Genomic DNA, 18,611 nt, shown 5'->3' with positions numbered 1-18,611 from the left:
CTCAATGGCATAGGCACTATCTAAAGGGGACTTTTTGACTTCTGTAAATTGTGAAAATTTTAAAAACAAGACAGGAGTCAATAAACTAGTGTTAAAATCAATATATTATTCTCTCAATATAAATATATTAGGAAGATGTACAAGTTGACAATGAAAAATTGAGGAACAACAAATATAATGAAGTACAAGGGAGGGGTCACTAAAAAAATTGAAATTTTCAGGGGGGCGTTACTTAAAATGTGGAGAGGAAGAAGGGGGGGCGGGGTTACTCAATTTTTTTTTGCGAAATGAATTGAAACACATCTCAGATTACACCATTGCACACATACATTTCTCAAAATTTTCAATGCGAGAGGGGGGTACCCCTCTCGTGCTCTCCCCCCCTTGGGTCTTCTAACAGTTTTACTGGTAAAAGACAAATTTAAAATACCTATCGGATTGCACTACACTGCACCGTGGCGCACATCAATTTCTCAAAATTTTCACAGGATCTAGGACAAAACTGAACTGTTGTGAATTCATCCTTTATTATCACAGAAACATGTTTTAATTTGCCTCAGTTCAATGACCATTTTGACAGTTAAACATACCATATATATTCATGCTTTTCATTAGAAGCTGGCAGCTGGAGAAATGACACAAGAAGGTCACAGATTTTCCGTTCCTGTATATTCATCTTCAGTCTCTGGCAAACAGAACTGTTTTTCACAAATTGTATTGTCATTGTTTGGTTGTTGAATATTGTGACACAAACACTGATCATGCATAAAATGTAAAAAAAATATGCAGTGCTCAATGTCATTTTCAAACAGTTTTACCGAGTGCAAAATAACCTGAAACTCCTCTCAGATTGCACCATTAAACACATCAATTTCCCAAAATTTCCAATTTTCAATTTCGTGCTCTCCCCCTTGGGGTGTTCTAACAGTTTCACTTAGTAAAAAAATTAAAAAACACCTCTCAGATTGCACCAGACTGCACCATTGCACACATTAATATCTTAAAAATTTCCATGCAAGATAGCGGAAAGCCCCTGTGACACTTTCCCCCTAAACCTCTCGCGTGTTCTCCCCCTGTACTTTCAAATTCTGCCCGGTCAGATATCCTAGTGAAAACCCTGTCATAATACCCATCCAAATTAAACAATATACTATATGGTTAGATACTGCGTGAGCTTTTATATCTTTATTTTATTGTGACTTGCAATTTCATTTTGATGGGTTCACCTTTTTGAACCATCATGAGATAACTGATGATAGTCTAGCAGAGTACATCAGGATTTCAAAGGTTTCTACTGTTGCTGTATTTTGTAAATTTTACAAATACATGTATTTTTATTCAACTTAAAGTGGGGGGGATCAGTCAAAATTTCAGAGTTAGAGAGGGGAGTTACTCAAATTCATCATGGCTGACGGGGGGGGGGGGGTGTCACTCGAAATTTCTGAGTTTCAGGCCGTAAATAATGACGGCTCCCTTATATACAACGCATCACAAACTTGATGACAAAGAAAAAAAATTTGCATTGCTACTCCATTTGAAAAAAAAATTGATGCAGCTCTAACAGTAGAAAAAAAATTGCTGTCACTGTGACAGGAAAAAAAAAATTTGCTCCCATACCCATTTCCTCCATACCCCCCCAAAATCAAATGGTTCTCCCCTTATATATATACCTTCACATTTACGCCAACCGCAGTGCAACGCACGTCGGCCTACTAAAATTCGAACTGTAATCGGGAAGTTTTTTCGTGAGAAAAACATCAGGTCATTGCCTTCGAAAACAGGTTAAATCCACGTAATTATCCTTCTTTTGTTTCTTGGTCCACTGCAAAACCAAAGATCGTACAGCGAAGCTTGACCTTGCGATCGCTTCCGTCTTCATTTGTTCATCGACCATTTTGAGTTGAGCTAACCCAACGGCCGACAGGTGTAGTATGCACGATTTCATTGGCGTATATATAGGTCACCACATAGGAATCAGCAATCAGGTAGCCAATAGAATCGTCCGTGGCAATCCGATTTTTATTGAGGCAGTATACGCAAGACCGTGCTGCATCGTAATACAAGGCGATCGTAGTAGTCGCTCGTCTTCTAAATTTTGTTTCACTTAAAAGCCGTTGAAAAGTTTGATTACACAGCTTGTTAAACTTGTCCGTATCATTTCAGAAGGTAAACAATATTTTAGCTATGAAAGAATTCAAATTTTCCGAAAAAGTAGCCGGCGAAATCGTGAGAGTAACAGGTCAATTTCGCCGGTATATTAAAGGGATATAGTCGTCGGAACTGCGCCTGTGCGAGTTTCTTGTTTACAAACAATGTATTTCGTGCACGATATCAAGATGCACCTCATCATCATAGCTGCAACATTTAAATTATACGATGATAGATTATGACAGACATGTTTTAACTGTCATCAATCACTATTGTGCCTTGGATACATTGTTGCCATGGGTCGTATGGGTCCCATACGACCTTTGAGCGCAGTTCCGACGACTATATCCCTTTTTAAATCATAGATTGACAGAATACCTGATTAAAACAAGAAACTGACTGAACAACAATTGGCTAACTCTTGAGAAACAATATAACAGGCAAAATGTATAATATTATAAAACCATGTAGGCCCTATAGCAATATGACGTACAAGATTAAAACTAACGGGGGTCTAACCAAACAATTTCAATCTACCGTAGGGGTAAAACAGGGATGTAACCTAAGTCCAACACTCTTCAACCAGTTCATTAATGACCTTCCAAATATCTTTGATAATGATAAGTGTGACCCTTGATAAGACTAGCATCAGCTGTCTTCTCTACATTGACGACATCGTCATTCTGTCAAAGTCCAAAAAGAAACTACAAAATTGTTTGGACAAATTAGCCATGTACACTACAAAATGGCACTTAACGGTCAACACGGATAAATCAAATATTATGATATTTAATAAGTCTAACAGATATTTGGATAATCACGTATTATTTATTGGGGGTAGGGAGCTTAAATAGTCAAACAATTTAACTACCTTGGTTTGGTCAAAGGCGCCCTTCTCAATCCCAGGTTCTCGCATTAGCAAATGTGTCAATAGCTCATTAACAGTTTGTCATTCTTTTGTTTTCCATTGAATATTTTATCAAATACATAATATTGATATTAGATAAATCTGGTAATTGAATGGGGGCTTTATTTAAGTGCAAATGGAAAATTTAAATAGGACAGGAAAATCTTAAGAAAAAGGGTATGAAAGCAGTGTACCTTTTAAAAGAAAAAATTTGTAGAAATCTAAATGTCCCATTAGCACAATCATTATTTGATAAACTTATCAGACCCACTTTTGTGTATGGTTGTGAGATATGGGGACACGAGTGTACCTCCAAATCAGAAGACGTTCACCTCAGCTTTTGCCGGTTCTTATTGGGAATTTCAAGAAACACATCAAAACTTGCAACATACAGCGAACTCGGTCGTTATCCCATCGAAATTTTCATTCAAAAACAGATGATCAAATACTTTAATAGACTTAATAATAGTGAACACTGTCTGTTAAAGGAAGCATTCCTTGTTACTGCTAGTAACAAAATTCTGAAAAGCAAGTGGTATTGTAAGATTGAGTCAATCTGTACTAATATCGGGGAAATGCAACTTGTTAATTCCGATCAAATTATCACTAGGTCTGAATCGACCAAAATTTATGGCAAACTTAAAGGCACATACGATGAACTGTGGGAAAGAGAAATCCAAGATGATAAAAGAACGAATAAAGATGCAAAAAATAAATTGAGAACATACAGAATATTTAAACAAAGTATCGAGCTTGAAAATTACATTACTACTATCAATAATATTGATCTCCGAGACAGTCTTGTCAAATTTAGATTAAGTAACCATTCATTAAAAGTTGAAACAGGACGTCACAATAAAATTCCGGTACATGAAAGAATCTGCGAACTTTGCGATAGTAAATGTGTAGAAGATGAACAACATTTTATCATTTCTTGCAAATGTTACACCAGCCAAAGAAATCTCTTGTTTGCTGCAGGTGCAAAATATAACGACACATTCTATGATATGCTAAACAAATGTGAATTCATAATGAAAAATACTAGCATATCAATTCCTCTAGCATAGTACATATCTACATGTATGACATTGAGAATGGAACGCCTATCAGAAATGTAATCATAATTTGATTTGGTTTTTTGTATGAATTTATTTCTTTTTCGTATTATTACTTCGAAACACTGTTTTGGTTTCGTTGAGTAACTTCCTCATTTGTTTGTGTTTAATAAATATATATTATGAAGCCTCAGGACTAGTACAGGTGTAATTTTTTATTTCATACCTCATTTATACCTGTAATTTTTGGTACCTGCAATTTTGATTTCATGCCTGTATTTTTTCATGCCTGTAATTTTCATTTTATTTTTATGAATAGTCTTAAAATATTATTTTTTTCGTAATAATTAAAAATAATAAGTCTTAATTATGAAACATTGATATCACTAATACCTAGTTTGTATTTCATCAGGGTTGAGCTTCCTTGCTGCAAAGCAGTACTCCACTAAATCGTTGTACGTGTATGAGTTGTGTAAGACGTAGGTAGGTGTACAGGCGAACTGAAAATGAACAGTCTAAAAATATGATATTATTTTCGTAACTATTTTAAAAAATATCGTAATTATGAAACATTGATATCACTAATGTCGAGTTTGTATTTCATCCGGGTTGAGCTTCCTTTTTACGGAGCAGAGCTCGATAGAAAGGAATCGCAACCCGGATGAAATACAAACTCAGTATATGTAGTATAGAATTGTCATAATCAATCAGACAATAAGCAATTAGACAAATGACAATGACCAGTAAGATAAGGTGCTCATATGAGAAAATTACTAATGATGGACGTAGTTGGCGCTACAGTAGGGAGACCGAGAGGCATACACATCGACCTACACCTTGTTCTACTTCTACCTTCCGTTCTGTTCCTACGAATTCCCTGTATCCCTAAACTGTATATATTTTGTTCATGGACGTCCGTGTTTAGTTCAATGATATTTTGAATATTACCTGTCCTGAGCGAAATTCACAATGACAACGCAAACAATAAGGCGTTCAAAACATAAACTGCAATCGAGTCCCAGCGGATACACCACAGTGCGAGATGATGACCAGCTGAAACCGGAATGTAATAGCCTCCTCCAACTGGATGTGTTGTGGACCGAATCCCTAAGCATATGTGCTAATACAGACTCAAAGTATGGATTTCTTCGTCCACTAATGAAATTGCTGGAAATCAGTGGGCATGGCATACCCTGGTTGGCATCACCGTTTATTTATGTCTACGCTGCCGGGGTTGCGAAATCGAATCGAGAAATTGCAATGAATCTGCTTCTAGGTAAGGCCATCGTCACGGAGGAGGGCGCGGGGGGGGGGGGGGGGACTCAACAGTCCTCAGTGGAAAATATGCTACAAGAAAGTGTCTTGTTACAATCATCAATATCATGAATATATGGTGTAGTATGTGCGCTCAAACACAGACCATGACGATGAGTGTAAGTAGTAGTATGCTGTAATTTAAATGGAAGGTACGGTGTCTAACCTAGCTGCAATAATTGTAGGCGCTACACAGCCAACACGCAAGATAAAGCTCGCGCAGGGCCCATGGGCTAAAATTTAATATTGCAGCTAGGGTCTAGCCCACAGTTGCTTGTGAACTGATACATGACAGCCGCTGCTGTGGTATGCATTAGAAAAATACCACAACCGCAGTCATGTATCGGTTCAGAAGCGACTGTGGTCTAACTGACAACATTCGATTTTTTTATTGAGAATAGCATATAAAGAAATCACTATGACCAATACGTAGTCCCCCATCCCCCAAGTTTGGGGGCTGAAACTACGGACAATTTCTAGGCACTTTCTAGGGAGACACCATATCAGTGACATATTTAGGGTTTATGGCGTATGCACTCTTTCATGAAACCTTTATACACTTTTGGTCTCCAAAAGTATAGTGGGGATGAAACTATAATATAAACTTAAGACAACTTATGAAAGGAAATAATTTTTGTTGGGTGGCAAACATGAACTATGCTATACCGGGGTATTATAACTAGCGTGTCAGTTACACCAATGTGTAATTCTGATTGGACAAGAGCTCATTCCAGCCAAGTTAAAAAGCTGTTTTATCAGTGCTAAAAGTAAAACTGGCCTCTCAAGTAGCATAGAAGCTAAATAGACAGATTGCAGGATAAATCACCCTTAGAACTACTTCATTGATTAGAGACATCTACATTTAATTGCAAGAGTAGTGTAAATGTTTAGGATGAGTATTTTGTTTCCACTTTGCCAAAACAATGTTGCTATCTTTTATCATCCATGTTGCTTCCACTACCAAAGCCAAGCATTCATGTTTATGTATCCTTCACATCAACACTGGTCACTGGTGCTAAATTTCTGTTCTTTGACAATCACTCAAATTTTTATTCTTTCTCCTTTTTTGTGCTAGAAACCATGGAGGAAACAACTTTTTATGCCATAAACATAAATGTTGATACAATTAACTGCCTTTGCAGGCAAGTACATTCGGTTTGGGTACAGTTTGCCATCTCCAGTTAGCACCATATAGCTACCACCTAGCAGCTTATGTTACATTCCAAGCATTTTACCCAAATCTCGTGTATACCAGCCTGCAGTGTGTGTGTGTGTGTGTGGGTGGGTGGGGGTATTGCTTAGATTAAGTATGTACACAAAATTTATTTGATTTATAACAGAGCATGATTTTAACTTCTCATGTAATCTCGAATCATATTTGAAAAGATGAATGAGATTTTGTATTGTTACTACAGGATTGGTCATTGATTTGGTATTAACGGCAGCCATCAAAGCATTGGTGAGAAGACCAAGACCAAACAGCAACAAAATGGACATGTTTGCTACAGTATCAGTTGACCACTTTTCATTTCCATCTGGTCACAGCTCAAGAGCTTGCATGTTACTTGCATTTTTCATCTCTGAAATGACTTTCTCATCACCATTTTCATATATACTTCTGACAGTTTGGTCGCTAGGAGTGTGCATGTCAAGGTTGTTTCTAGGGAGGCACCACATTAGCGACATTGGTGCCGGAATGATTTTAGGATTTATTGAGTATGCACTCTTAAAGCAACTTTGGATTCCAGCACAGCAATGTGATGAATTAATGCAATATTTTGGTTTGCTTCCATAGCCTGAAATACTGATACTTAACTTTCCAAAGTAGCCATCTTCAGTCATTATTTCTTGTCATTCTGTTTCAGCTAAAGTAATGACCATGTTTATAATCAAATGAAACAGATAGTGACATATCCCTGTGAATAATGTAAAAAAACCGTGTATTTTAGCAGCAAAGTTTCCAATGTAATCATGTTACAATATAAATATTTACAATATCATGGAAGTTCATAACTTGAGATGATAAATTCAATAAAACTATACAAATAGTACCATTCTGTGTGTAGTATGTGTTACAAGATATCTGAGGCTCTCCACAAATCACTGGGACATACCGTATATGAAGACTGTCTTGTGAAGACAAGCGCTTGCTTTGACAACAATGCTCTGAACAATAGAATACTTTATGGGAGTTCCTTGAAATTTAAAGACAAACTTTGCCCAAACTTTCTTCAAGGAAACTTGAAACCATTACCTTTCAAAATCATGAATAAAACTTAGGGGTCACCATACAAAATTTTGTACCTGGGAAACAAATTACCCAATATTCACTGGCTCCTGAAATTCAAAATGGCCACCAACCCTGTGTTAACTCTAATTGGCAAAATAGTATCCGTTTTTCAGTGAAACTTTATGTAGTCAAGAGCTACAAAATGAGTCCAGACACATGGTAGACCAAATTTATTGTAAAAGTTGTTTTTACTGTTGTTGAGGCAGATTCTACCTTGATAGTATGGATGTACAGCATACTGTACTTTGCAGATCCCATGGACAGATCCTGAAACTTTATAGGTGAAATTGACACAAGCTAGCCATGAAAATTTACAGATACCCAACACAATCCATCGTAATTGCTTGGCTACCGAAAAGTCTACATCCCAGAGTCCCTATGTCAAATTATTGGATAACTCTTGTTCTTAACACCCATCACAGCATGGATGAGGTGTAATAAAAAGTGTCTATTGCATCTATGGCATTTAGGTGTCTATAAACTATCTATCAGAAGTAGGTCCTTTACTTTAGGCTACTTTACTACTTTGAAGTTGTAAACCTGGTAATCTAAAATTCTACTACTTATTATTCCTATTATTCTATTGCTTATTATACAACTCGGTATGAAAATCTCTGCAGTTAAAAGCTGTACGGAATGTCTATATGAATATGCATGAGTTCAAACACAAAGTATATTATTTTGAAATTTTCAAGACATGGATTTGTGTAAAAAGATGAACAAGACTTGAATTCCAGCATGCCTATATCGCTTCATACTTTTCAAATGCATTAATGTTTGTACTAAGTGTTATGTGAAGGTTATGGGTCAGAAAATTGAAGAAACTGCAGAGTGACAACCTTTAGGAGATGGACACCGTCAACAGGAATGGCGTTACTATTTTGTTTGATTTTATCCCACTCTATGATAATGGCAATAACATCTCATAACACACAGCGTTTTTGATATGTTTGATGTTTTAATATTCATAAAAATACATATGTGTTGTACAATATATACAGGACATGAGCAACAAAATACAACAAATTTATTTTATTCATGTTACAATGATCTCCAGTGACAGTGTAACAAGTTGAAAATTAAGACCAGTACCTGTTTCCCAGTACATTACAGAAACTAAAGAGATAGAAGGCTGTGTTGTTTGAATGTTTGCATGGCTAGTTTTGTCTCCTCCATGCAAAGATAGCTACAAATTGTAATTTTCAGTACCATGAACAATGCCATACATGTACTTGAAAAACTTGTCAAAGGGTTCTTGCCTTTCTGACGTAATATTTTAACAGCTCTTCATTGGCATGTTTTGTATGTTGAACTATCGGTCACATTGCACTGAATTTTAATAACATAAAATACTTCATGATACCCCTGTTGTAATTGTTGCCATATTTTCATTCAAATAGAAGCTATCTATCATACCACTCATTTAACAATGAAAATATGGCTGATTCCTAAATGACAATACAGTACCTGATCATTAACTATAAATTGTAAAAATAAATACTTGTCAGAGATCTTTCACTAGAGTCTCAGAAATATAACACACAAGAATAGGTACATGGCTCTTTGTAACTAGCTGTGTCAAGATGAAAACCCAAGCAAATAACATTTACAAGGATCTCATGCACAGACTACTCTGGTAAATGAAGGTGAAAAAAGAAAAGAAATGTTTCTGAATTTCTGTCAACAGTTAAAAACGGCATGGTGCTATATTTAGCAACAGATCTACTATTTTGATCTGTGCTGCCAAAAATCATTCCCGTAAAATATCTGCAACAATTCCTCCATGTAAAGTCAAAGACAAAAAGCATCTTTTGTACAGCAACCAAACACAATTTACAGACCAGTCTAAAGTTGTACATAGCTGCCAATGATAATATTACACAATGAGTCTGAAAGCATCATTGATGGGACAGGATTTTTATCAGGTTTATCACTGAACAAATTGATAATAATAACTGGACATCACTTTCTAAGAGAACAAAGAACTGATGAGCATTATGCAAGAACTAGGGACTGAGGACTACCACTTTTGTTAAGGTGGTTGGAAAGGCTATTTTTGCACCAATTCTTTTCTCAGAGTTAATGTCAAGTTTCAAGTGTTAGAATCAAGATATTTAGTTCAAATTTTCAGGATAACTCCCTTAGTTAATATTTTCTCCAAAGAGTATAAAAAATGTATATTTGCAGCCATGATTTGAAATATGACACCAGTAAATATTAAACTTTAATTTTTCATATTTTTTTTACATTTTTGAATTTAATAATAATTGGATAGTATTAATATTACCAAATTAGTTATAATTATGTGGACACTATTTATTGTAAGATTTGTACGGCAGGATTTGTAAATAAAATTTGTTTTTATGATTTTACATGGGTTTATATATCAAAAAATTATTAAAACTTCTTTCAAATTTCAAAATGTGATGTTTCAAAAAGTACTTCAAATACAGGAAAATTGTGCCGTACAAATCTTATCTGTAACCTTGTTAATAGGCTGTAAAAATTCCATGTCCATATCTCATTTCAAAGTTGGATTAAATTGGTATACAATTATGTAGGAAAACTGTATTCTGTCAAAAATGTTGAAAACAAGCCATATTTGCACCCCTCTTTTGAAGTCATAGAGCAGTTTTTTTGGTTAATCTCACTTTTGACACCTCTTTGACACTCAAAGAATCTAAAAATGCATTTACAATAGCAGTCACTCACTCTGAATGCCAGCACCGCCTTGTCAAACTTTCCTGAAAAACAGCAAATAATGACTTTCCCTTTTCAAACATTTTATTAAAAGCTAGGGGACCTCTACCATAGTTAATACACTAAGGACTCCCCAACTTCTTCTTATTTGGTCAGTTTTTCAGAAGTTTTAACAGGCTATAACTCTGCAATGCCTTTGTGCCCAAATGTCTAGTTTTTTTATTCCACAGAGAGTGTTGACTACTTTTATATTTTAATAGTTTTGTTGAAATTTATAACTCACGCTCTAGCCTTTCCAACCACCTTAATGACAATGTTTTCTCTCAACTGGGCATTTTGAGCAATTATCTGCCCTTAAAAGGTTACAGACAGCACAGAACTCACGCACAAAGCACAGCAAAGCAAAGACGTCCATATATATATTGGTAACCCAAGCGCATAGTGTAGTGACCTGTGAATTTACCATAGTTTCTAGTCATAGTACTCCCTCGGAAAGACAAAGTATCGCCTGTCATTCAGCCAACAACGTAGTTGTGGTTCAGTCACCAGAAATACTAGTAGAATTTTATGTTCATGTTTTGATAGCAGTAAAGTTTGATAGCAGTAAAGTTTGAAACACTGTATCAATGCTGGAATTAAGGAAAATTCCAGTTTTAGCTTTGTATATAGGCACGCTGCTGTGACAATCAATCTAAAACGTATGAAACACAATCGTTTGATAGCCGCATATTTTATTGTGTCCAAGGAAACAAATATGTCAAATTCTAAGTCAAGGAAATCTGTGGGTGACAGTCAATAGAAGATTGAATGCAGCCGAGCATATCACAAGCTGACAAATATGATGTCAGATGTCGACAGGTGTTGTATATAACATAAACAATACTGAACTTGGTGGCAATCGTAATGATATTGGGGAAGGGCTTTATTGGAAGGCAAAAGCAACATCAACACTACCCCCTAATTTGATGAATGGGGCACTAAGTGCCCCTTTCAATGAACATGCAGAGAAAACACTGACTTTCTGCAATGTGCCACCCAGCATTAGATAACTGATTGATTCAACAAAATAAAAAACACCATCGCAGTTATTTCAAAGATTGATTAATTCAGTGAAGTTAAAAAAAATCATTGCAGTTATAACTATGAAAAAACTGGAACTATGTACCACTTGTATCAATGACTGATTAATTCAATGAATAAACACTGTCTTTGCATTATTTCTCTAAATAAAAATAACAAAGTTAATTCAGTTTGAGAGGGTTTGTTAAAGGACACAAACACATCATCACCTAACATATTACAGACATACTGAGTTGGCTATTCAAGGATTTTAGTCAGGATTGTCTGAGAATAGAGTCAAACAAGGAGATTACTTGCAATGTGGTGCCATCAATACAAAATCTGCTTCTAGTATCAATAAACAGTGGTTAAACTACACTATGTGAGATGCTTCTAGTATCTGTAAATGGTGGTAGCTATATTCTATGTGAGAGACTTCAATCAGTACCAATCTCATTCAAAGTTTGCTACAAGCCTGATGTATCACATATACCAGGTACGGCATGCAAGAGCAGAAAGAGACTTTAGTGGGGATAAATCAAACTAGAAATTCCTAAATCTGACAGTTCTTGCAGACTGTGTACCAAACACATCATTTGTTGACCCTGTTTAACAATATGCACCATGTATTTACAATTTTGGGCACATCCACACAACACCAGACTAGTATCTCAAAATTCTATGAAGATTCTGGTTGATGGTTCTCATTTAACCATTTCACCAATTCTGGTAAGCCCTGTCCTCGTCTGGCACTTATCTCTAGTACAGTTATTGTCTGTTTGGCGTGTGAAATTATCTCTCTCATCCGCAGTAGTGAGTCCAGTTCATTACGGTTCATGGCACATGGTGAGTCACTTGGTTAATCAAGGAAAGAAACGAAGGAACAGTTAATTAAAATGTGCAGTCATTTTCAAAATGCCACCTGTGAATCTCGGATAAATGTCTGAACTTTGGCAAAAGTAGCAGAGAGAGCAACTTATGAAAGTTTTAACAAAAATGATGCAATAAATCAAACACAGGGCAGCAGTTAGATCAATTTACATTGATATCCACTTCCCTATGAACAAAAAAGATATGCTTGCATAACTCTAAAGTATAAATGCTCAAAAAAGTGAAAAACTTCAATGTGTCTCCCAAAATAAAAAGTCGTAAGATATCAAACACAACATATTCATAGGTTACTGGTTATGTACATTGATATAACATATGATTTCAAATTCACACTTGCATGTTACTTCTTTGCTGATTGAAATTGCATCAACAGAAAGTAAAACTCTCATACTTACACTTTGTTGAGAAGTAGGAGAACAGAGACATTCTGCAGTTGTTCATGGGATAACACTGTCAGCAACTGAATACAAGATGATGCAACTTGACAGGGATTGGCCATGTCAATCATGAACTTTGAAAAAAGACATAGTGAGAAAAGTAGTAAAGAAAGACACAAAATAGAGTACTTTGTGACTGACATTAGCAGTTCACATACAAAGGTATACCCTTGACAAATGTTACAATTATAATGTACTGATGGAGAATACACTAATATTTTTTATTTCTCTTTTGACAGCAATATTTGAACTGATGAAGTCATTTTTGTATCACCTACAAATGAGTCTCCACATTAAAATCATTTCTGATCTAACAAATAATATGATGTCCTCAAATTATGTTAAATAATGAGTGAATACAGCATTAAAGTTACCGACACTAAAGATTTTATAAAACATTAAAACTTCTTTCATGACTTCTGTATTGTAATTGGGATGCTTTGCAAATGACATAATTGTTTTTTCATAAATCTGCAAAAATACACATTAATCTGCAAATTCTGATTTCATTTTCTCAAAATCTCTGCATGCAAGTAGGAACAAAAATACAATTTAATACTGGTGACTGCTAATGTTACAATGTACACTGGAAAGGACATTATTTAGCAGCTCAGACTGCAAGCTGCGACAGCAGCCACACATGCTATACTGACAAAATTTGTCCTCATTGCAAGCAGCAGTGTTTGATGTCGCATGCGGTCAGCTGCAGCCAGTCATATCTAGTAACAATCCTGTAACCCAAAACAGAGCTATATACTTACCTAAAAAGTATGACGATAAATGTAACTTGTGATTGATAATAAATACTAATAGTATTTTATTTGATAACCTACCATTAAGACTGAACAGTCTTTGTAATAATTGTGCCAAATTGGTCCCATACAACCTCCTAGCTCTCGGATTGTAACATCATTTTTCTTTCCAATGTTGACATTTACAAGATTTGTTCCGACCTGAAAGTGAAAATACACACATCATAACTACGATTTCCCCAATATTCAACAATTGAAATTATTTATATTGCCAACTGGCTATTCTGCATGTATGAAAGTACAATAATTTTTCTGATTTCATAAATAAACACAATACCGTCAAGGACAGTGTGCTCACATTTGGTTTGAATTGGTCCATTCAAGAAATATTTAAACAAGAAAACAAGAATGACAAAAGCAAATAAGGTCTGCAACTTAGGTACTGGAGGTAATCTTTCGGAACATGCATATCAACTTCTATAGCAATGGGACAAGCAGATCCTACATACATAAGCAAATGTCAACCAAATATTAAATATGACAAAATTATGTTCACAGCCTTCGAAACTGTCTCATAACATATCCTGGGTTGTAGGTCATTTAAGGTCACAAACTGAGAAAATTACCTAAAATATAAAAATTTGGGGGTTTCCCAACACGTTGAGCAGAAAATTTATCTAATAACATCCCTTCAGACTTTTGTACCAAATTACAAAGATATCAGACAAGTAATTTTGAGAACAAGTTTTCTTGACCAAAAATGACAAAATTGTCTTAAAAATGCAAATTTGTATATTTCAGGACAACTTCCACATATCTACTGTCATCCCTGGACATCTGTACACCAAATATAAAAGCTGTCTGTCAAGGGGCTTTAAAAGGAAAATATTTTTTATGATTTTTTGACCAAAAATGATAAAAAAATTGCCCGAAGACAGTAATTTTTCCAATTTTGTCATAATTTCAACAAATAAGAAGAGTAACACCTGTGCAAACATCCAACCCAAATTTGACAGCAACTGTGCTGGCGGTTTCAGAGAAGAATTACCAAAAAATTAAGCAAAACTAAAAAATTCAAGATATCTTCACGATATTCATAAAACTGTTTAAGGTTTACCTAAGGTACTTGCACATAAATTTTCAAAGCAATCAAAACAGCGCTTCTTGAGTTATTAATCCTTGACCATTTCCACATTTTTAAGCTCATTTGCATAATTTTAGCAATGCAGACTTCATTTGAACAAAATCCCATCTATAGCTCAGGGTGCATCAACACACCAAATACCAAGCTGAAAAGTGCAGTGGTTCATGAGTTTTTGATGCTGACGGACATACTATACGTACATACATACATACATACATACAGACGCCACCAACTTCAGCTTATACGATAACCTCACATTGGTATACCAAATGTGAGCTACTAAAGCAATTTTATACTTTGTAATGCTTCCATGAACCATGGACCTCTCAAAATACTATTTTGGCAAGATGTACTTGAAATTCATCAGAGCTATGGAACACTCTTGTATGGTAGAAAACCATAGACCCTCCACAAAACTTGAGATGGAGTTACTCAAGGAATGAATTCATTATTATTATAAACCAATTGCATTAATGAATTTATTTGTTTTGAAACATTTCATAATGACATGTATCTGAGAAGATGAAGGCATTTAACTATGCTGCCGCTGTGGAGGGACTGTATATACATGAAGTAAAACAAGAGTCTAGGTAAATGCTACTTACTGTTGGTATTGTTGCAGGTGCTTCGTTGACTTCAGAAAATGAACCCTTGTTTGAACAATGTAATCATGCTGTCAAGGAAATCTAACAACAATTTTTGGAGACCTTAGAGAGGTTCAGTAAATACGTTCCATCACTACACGTTGCTTCTTTGTCACGTGACAACCAGACGCATGTACATGTAGCACAGACGTTGGGAACGGTGAACAACACTTGTATACGTAGTCATAATTACGTGTAGAAGTTTTTAGATTTTCTTGATGTTTTATAATTTAGAATAGCAACCTCATAAATTGTCATTGTAAAGTAGCAAACATCTTTGATATCAGAATATTTCATAGAGTTTGCACCAATATAAGAAGTACTTGCTTTGATTTCGCAAAATGAACAAAATGTTGAAGTCTGAGTCCATTTTTTATCTAACGCCTTGACAAGATATCTTTAAACCTCATACATAACTGAATCAAAGAAACTCAGCCAATTTAATTTGAGGGTGGAATGAAGTATAAGAATAGTCGTCATGTAAATAAACTAATAAATTTTTCTTAGGATTTATACAAATTTCACATATTTCTGAGAAAATATGTCGCAAAATCATACATCAAATAGCTCTGGATGCAAAATTACAGGCGATAGCATATATACAGATTTCAGTAAAGCTTTCAATACTGTGTCACATACTTTACTGTCACAATAACTGATTGCATATGGTTTCTCTGGCAATGTTATATCTTGGCTTACATCGTACCTCCAAAATAAAACACAATGTGTAGTTATTAATGGTCACATGTCATCACCATATGATGTCACATCAGGTGTACCTCAAGGTTCACTAATTGGGCAACGTTTGTTCATTCTGTACGTCAATAACATGCTAGATATTATCCATTGTCATCATCATTGTGCTCAATGTATGGTGACAATGCCAAAATTTACCACATAATTAGAACACAATGTGATTGTATTTCCCTTCAAATGGACATTGATGTTTACAAATGGTGCAATGTGTGGAAAATAAAGCTTAATGTCGGGAAATGCAATATTATTACATTTATTGACGAAGAGAAACTGATCACCTGCAATTACAATGTTGCTGTTGAGTCGCAATTTTGTGTTCATAGTGTTAAAGATCTTGGTATTCTTCTTACTTCGCAGATGTGTTTGAATATGGTGAGGAGGCGTAAATTTTTTGACGCTACTTTTGTTTATAAACTGGTCAATGCACACTATAACTGTCTATCCATTTTGTATAATTGTCCATCCATTTTGTACAAAATATCTTTTAATGTATCAAGCAGACAGCTACATAATAACTATACTTTCCACGTCAACACCTCTAGAAGTAATCTGAGTAATCTGAGTTTACATTCTCCCATTTTCAGATGTGTAACCACATTGATTTACATGTATTTAGTTCTACTTCCACCTTTCGGCATGTGCTGTAGAGTGCATGCTTTTGCTAGTTGTCCTGCATTGTTGCATTTGTTTGTGTTTGTTTTGATTATGATGTCACTTTTTATTTGTTATTGCTTATTATAGTTTTTTATCTTTTATGTGTTTGTTTTTATATATTCTCCTAAGGTGCCCGTAAATTAGTCTCGCTTCCAGACCGCGTCGCTTCGCCAGTGCAAAGTGCGCCGCTGGCGGTAGGAACATGAAGTAATTTTTCCACTGGCTGGGCGACGGGGTCTGGAGACTACTGACTTCCGCATTCCAAGATATTTATACCCACCAATCACATGGCTCAATCGACAACCACGACAACAGGCAAACTTTGATGCATATTCAATAGAAGGAGGGGCTTGTAAAAATATCTACCAACAACTATGAGGAACTTCTATGACTGACAACGTCAATAAGCTCAACTACGCAATGATATGACATACATAAAAGGATTCCCTCGGATTCCCCAAACGACGCACTGGGCATTCACAGTACGCGGACGTGCGTAAATTCAACTGGCGTAAATGGGGCCGACAGCCGAACTTAGGAAAGCAATCGATTGTGGCAAAGAAAAATTAGCCATAGAATACCTGAAAGACGAGCAAATTGAAGCAATTGCAGCTTTTCTACGGGGGGGGGGGGGGGGGGGGGGGGGGGGGGGGAATGACGTCTTCGTAAACTTGCCAACTGGGTACGGGAAGTCTGTTGGCTGTTGTCTTCACATGCTCTCCGTATATTTTCACGGGAGTTTCAGCATGGTCATTGTCCACAGAGTACATTTGCCCCGGACATTTGCGACGAGCTCGATGTTGACTATCGCATATTGAAAAACACATGCATTTGTCTTGGTTTTTCGGATTGAATATTCAAGTAGGTCAAGGGTCATATTTAAATTTGGTTCTCCGCCCGTCCTGATGCGTCATCACAGTGGAATGCAGTGGTAGTCACCAGACCCTCGTCGCTTCGCGACTCGAAGCTCGTCGCTCCGCGACTCGCCATGTCCTACCGCCAGCGGCTCAGTTTGCAGTGGCGAAGCGACGAGGTCTGGTAACGAGACTACCCGTAAATAGGCTTTATGCCAGTTGGTTTACCTGAATAGATAATAAATAAATAAATAAATAAATAGCTCCAAACATTCACCAACCTGCTGCCTATGCCGGTAGCTAACAGCCTAGCCCGGTATCTCCATGTTTAGAGCATTTTGTTAACATTAACACTTACACTGCAGATCCATGGCCAAGACAGATACGGGGCTCTAACGGTATCGCACTACTAGGATACTATCCTAGTGACACAGAGGGCGCGCACTACTTCAGATACTAGCAGCACAGTCGCCTGCGGTTAGCTACACGGTGAAGACCACTGTAACCTACAAACTGGGTTACTGGGGCCTCATAAACAAGCTCCTGTACAACAATCATGTTATGTTATGTTAAGTTATGTTACGAGAGCTAAATAACATGGAGCTAATAGCTCCATGTATATACCATGGGGCTACCAAAAGAGAGCCATGGTAGTGGTACGTGAGCATTATGATTTTGGCGACGTGTAATAAAGGATATGCTGTAGTCTCTTTAAAAGTAAAGTCTTGCCAACACCGGTTGTTCCGACTAAAAGACACATGCTTCTCCGTGTTATCTATCGCAATGCGTGTGATAAGAAGCTTCGGAACTTCAATCAGCTGAATATCTCCGGTATCATCTATAAAGAGCGCTGTCCGACAGCACTTTCATGGCACCGTCCGTCTTGCCGTCGGTATGTTTACGACTCCCTAGGTCAGCCAAAAAGACGCGGCTTCTAAACATAGGGTTGCACCATTGTGTTTTGGGGGTCTTAATGAATATAGAGCATTGCAATATCTTTTTGTCT

At 36.3% G+C, this 18,611-nt stretch overlaps 2 protein-coding genes across 2 annotated transcripts; one reads left to right on the top strand and one right to left on the bottom strand.

The window, feature by feature from the left end:
* Nucleotides 1-4,919: 4,919 nt before the first annotated feature.
* Nucleotides 4,920-7,475, top strand: LOC139152071 (polyisoprenoid diphosphate/phosphate phosphohydrolase PLPP6-like). Its single transcript, XM_070725162.1, has 2 exons — nucleotides 4,920-5,386; nucleotides 6,840-7,475. Exons 1-2 carry the CDS (start codon nucleotides 5,080-5,082, stop codon nucleotides 7,217-7,219), a joined length of 687 nt encoding a protein of 228 aa, XP_070581263.1. The 5' UTR covers nucleotides 4,920-5,079; the 3' UTR covers nucleotides 7,220-7,475.
* A 1,256-nt stretch (nucleotides 7,476-8,731) lies between these two features.
* Nucleotides 8,732-18,511, bottom strand: LOC139152070 (ADP-ribosylation factor-like protein 16). The gene is made up of 5 exons (XM_070725161.1): nucleotides 18,306-18,511; nucleotides 15,303-15,362; nucleotides 13,635-13,754; nucleotides 12,760-12,875; nucleotides 8,732-12,327 (listed from the first exon to the last, which is right to left on the bottom strand). Exons 1-5 carry the CDS (start codon nucleotides 18,363-18,365, stop codon nucleotides 12,153-12,155), a joined length of 531 nt encoding a protein of 176 aa, XP_070581262.1. The 5' UTR covers nucleotides 18,366-18,511; the 3' UTR covers nucleotides 8,732-12,152.
* Between the last annotated feature and the right edge of the window lie 100 nt (nucleotides 18,512-18,611).

This window comes from Ptychodera flava, chromosome 15 (assembly GCF_041260155.1).
Source record: "Ptychodera flava strain L36383 chromosome 15, AS_Pfla_20210202, whole genome shotgun sequence".
NCBI lineage: Eukaryota > Metazoa > Hemichordata > Enteropneusta > Ptychoderidae > Ptychodera > Ptychodera flava.
This window is presented reverse-complemented; position numbering and strand designations above follow the sequence as displayed.